Source organism: Hippocampus comes, unplaced genomic scaffold (assembly GCF_001891065.2).
Source record: "Hippocampus comes isolate QL1 unplaced genomic scaffold, H_comes_QL1_v1.1 scaffold17, whole genome shotgun sequence".
Classification (NCBI taxonomy): Eukaryota; Metazoa; Chordata; class Actinopteri; order Syngnathiformes; family Syngnathidae; genus Hippocampus; species Hippocampus comes.
Window position 1 is genome coordinate 1,998,912 of NW_017805002.1, and position 4,006 is coordinate 2,002,917.

Here is a 4,006-nt window from a genome sequence, read left to right on the forward strand (position 1 = left end):
GGGAAGTCGGACTTTCTGACTTCTGACCAGGAAAAGTACAATGAGCCTTTGAACTCGGATGTCCGAGTTGCTCGTCAGAAAAAAGGACTTCTGTTATGGTTCCGGACCAGGAGCAGATTCCACAAACCTAGACAAGGTTAAGAGCAGGTACAAAAATGATTTATTTATGAAATAAAGTCATGAGACTGCAGCATAAATTGCTGGGAACAACCGAGAGCTAAATAACGCTACTCACAAATCCGCTCATTGTCTGGTTAATTCAGGTTAAAAAGTACATATTTTTCCCCAAATCTATCAGAAAGCTCTTTAAAAGCATTTTGACCCAAATTTTTCCGAAATGCTGTTCTTGCCCTGTACGTTCTTTTAGTAATTTTAGTTTGCTAGTTTTTATTTCTTTCCTTTGCTTTTACAATTTTCATAATTCTCTGGCGTGCCAATGCTTTCAAATGTAATCATGCAGGGCACACCGTGTATGAATTTCGCTATTTTAATAAAGCTGCCTTGCCTTGTCAAATGTGGTCCACAGGAGCGCACCTCCCAACTCCACATTCTTCTCAGTCAAATGCACTCCCAATGTTCAGTACAGCATTGACCCACCAACCCAGGTGACCTCTCACCTCTCCCCCATCACCCTTGATGGAAAGTCAGTGCTGCTCATTACGATGAGCAGTGCCAGCCAACATGAGAACGACAGCAAGGTAACAGGACAGGAGTGAAGCTGCATGTGACGGTGAAGATGATTTTAATACTGTTTTGCGTAAACCTGCCTTGTGTTTTTATTTTGCAAGCTTACTGTCAGATACTACGGGCAGAATAAAGACGTTTTGAGCAATGCCATCCTGCACCTGACAGCACTCGGTATGCTAAAACATGATAAAACATATTTGGTGACAAAATGTTGTGTATTTCTTTTACATTTCAATCACATGAAATTTGTTTGTCAAACAGAGATCTCTCTTGATGTGGATGCTGACCGAGATGGCGTTGTGGAGAAAAACAACCCCAATAAGGTGAACTCAAGTGCCAACATGACTACAGTGATCCCTCGCTATTTCGCGGTTCGTTTATCGCGGCTTCAGTGCATCGTGGATTTTTTTCAAACATATTCATTTAAAAAAAAAAAAAAAAAGAATCACATACATGTAGTACAGTACTGTATATGTTGCTCTATGTGACTCGCTTTTGTTTTGCTGACCTTCGCAGCTTCTTGCGGACCGTTTGCGGACTTTTTGCGGGCTTAAAAAAAAAAAAAATTATATGTTTACTGTATTTTGTTTAAATCTATTAATACACAACATTAAGTCATGTTAATTACTTCAAAATTTACTTCTACATGCATGTATACCATTAAATTTGGCCTTATTAATATTATGTACATGTACCTATATGGAGAGGGGGGGGGTCGCTACTTTGCGGATTTTCATTTATCGCGAGTGGTTTTGGTCCCCATTAACCTCGATAAACGAGGGATTACTGTACTCTGACCAAATTAAATTAACTAGTACTGGCTTTGGTCAAGTGCCATTCATTTCCAATCTGGACACAAAGGGGTGAACATCACTGGCTCTGGAGGCAGTGATGTTTCTCCAAAAATACCATAAAAATGTGCTACATTTGCTGCAAGTCTGGAAAAAAAAAAGCATTTAAATGGTCGCATCACTCTCAGTTGTCATGGAAACAAAAGTCAGCCCCATTTCATGGGACAAACCCACCCACCGTAACCAACCATTGATGCATTGCAGCTCGAGTATGACGTTTCAATAAATGTGCCATTCTCAAAACCCTGACAACTCATATACGTTTCAATTTCGAACTTTTATATCGATTCGCTACGTGACAAACAAGAAGATGTAATACAGATTTTTCATAGGTACGAAACAACAACTACCATAACGTGTGAGTGTTAAATGACTACTTCTCTGACTAAATCAAAGCAGAGCATTAAATGCTTTTTAAAGCCAGATATATTCTGAGTACAGACACACCTATTAAATTGTCAGTCAGTGTAAAAACCTCAAGGCCCAAATCTGAATGCAAGTCGCAGCACGATACCCTGCGTTGTGCTGAAATGATACATTTCAACTCCAGCCATCTGTTGCCTGATTTATACGTCCCTGGAGGTATTTACGAGAGAAAAGAATGATACTGTAAGTTTACAGTAAAAGGATAAAGGACGATGTAATAAACAGAATACTGCTTCTGCGATCCGGTTGTCGACTGATTAGTGCGTCGGGGGGAAACTTTGGTCGCTCTGCGGGACGGGATAAAATTATCCGATCGGAATAAAATTTTGCACACATCCTTGTGTCATAGTATCGACAAGATTTCCGACCCGGCTCGACGAATCCGACAAACTTTTCCAAAATGGACCACCCTAATGTATACTGATTATACTTTTGCTCTTAGGGGTCTTGGAAATGGGGTCCCGATGGACATGGAGCCGTCCTATTGGTCAACTGTGATTCTGAGCGACGCTATGGCAAAAAACTTGACACCGAGGTGGACTACATCGCCAAATTATCTGGTAAAGAAGATGCACTACCCCTCCGTTTCTTTATCCTACTTAAGGACATATTTCAAAAGCAAGTACATACCTACAAACACAGCCAGGGATGTTCTGTTTTAATTGAAAGCTTAGGTAGTTTTATTGTAGTTGTCGTTTGTACAAGTGTACAGATACATTGTATCAAACATATTGTAGTTTTTAATATTTTAGATACATTATTTAGCTCCAGTGAACCCCCGCGCGCAAATTGTTTTTTTTTTCTGTGGAACCTATACTCAGGCATTCGCAGAAAAAAACCCAAACTGAAATTCCATATTTTTCTTATTCCTCTGTAATGCCCTAAGATCTTACAGGATGGCGCCAAAGCCCCTGTGAATACAAAAGTAGTAATTGATGTCAAAGAAGACTCATTGGAGTGATACACCGCGATTGAGACATTAACTGCTTTAGCCTGGGTTGTTAGTGGAAAGCACAGAATCTTGGTCCCACGTGCATGTCAAATCCGTAAAGTTGATGTCATAGTTGAATGTAAAATCCTTTGAAAGAGTTTTGGGATCCTCACATACTCCAGCTGCCTTCCACAGTCCAAAAAAATTAACGTTAGGTTCACTGAAGACTCTAAATTTTTCATTGGTGTGAAAGGTTTTTTCTACATATATGCCCTGCTTGGGATTGCAATTACCTTTGACTGTAATGGGGACAAGCATATGGGAAAATGGATGGAAGGACTGAGGTGTAGCTAATGTTGTGGCCTTTCTGTGCAGATCTCCGGGACATGTCTGAGATGGTTTTGCGGACGCGAGGACCCGCCAAGCTCCCGGACGGCTACAAGCTCACCATGCACATCTCTCAGAGCGATGCGGAGAGCATCAGAGTTTACAGTCCCAGGCCTCACTCGTACAGCAACTTCCTGCGTGAGTAAAGAAAACAAACGCATTGTGAATCATGTGAGCTGTTTTAATAAAATGAACAAAAATATGTCTTTATTTTAGCCGGCGTATCGAGCGGCTTTACGAGAGTGCTGACCAGCCGCGTGTTGTCCGGGCAAGTGCCATACCTCGGGGGTGTAGCCGAGACTAGCTTTTACGTGGAGGGTCTCAGGTTTCCGGACAAGGACTTTGACGGGCTCATCACTATCAACCTTAGTCTGCTGGAGCCCATCTGTAGAGTAAGTGAGAGTGAATTTTGAGGGACCCAGAATCATGTTATTCTTAGCCAATTTCTCGCTTATGATGACAGGGTCTTCCCGAGACCCCCATTTTCACAGACACCGTTGTGTTCAGAGTGGCACCGTGGATCATGACTCCAAACACCCTGCGGCCTGTTGAGGTGTTTGTGTGCAGGTAAAAAAAATAAATAAAGAAGCATCATGTAGGTGGCACGGTGGGCGATTAGTTAGCACGCCGGCGTCACATTGTAGAGGTCCAGGTTTCGAATCCGGGCTTCGGCCTTCCTGTGTGGAGTTTGCTTGTTCTCCCCGTGCCTGTGTGGGTGTTCTTT

General features: G+C 42.0%; 1 protein-coding gene across 2 annotated transcripts in view; it reads left to right on the forward strand.

Moving 5' to 3' along the window:
* padi2 (peptidyl arginine deiminase, type II) overlaps nt 1-4,006 on the forward strand; it is an 18,061-nt gene that overhangs the window by 5,170 nt on the left and 8,885 nt on the right. For both annotated transcript variants that reach the window (XM_019857565.1, XM_019857556.1), the window contains exons 2-8: nt 527-698; nt 789-858; nt 949-1,010; nt 2,407-2,524; nt 3,271-3,420; nt 3,499-3,674; nt 3,746-3,849. In XM_019857565.1, the coding sequence (XP_019713124.1) occupies nt 527-698; nt 789-858; nt 949-1,010; nt 2,407-2,524; nt 3,271-3,420; nt 3,499-3,674; nt 3,746-3,849 (852 nt within the window). The remainder of the gene's footprint in view (nt 1-526; nt 699-788; nt 859-948; nt 1,011-2,406; nt 2,525-3,270; nt 3,421-3,498; nt 3,675-3,745; nt 3,850-4,006) is intronic.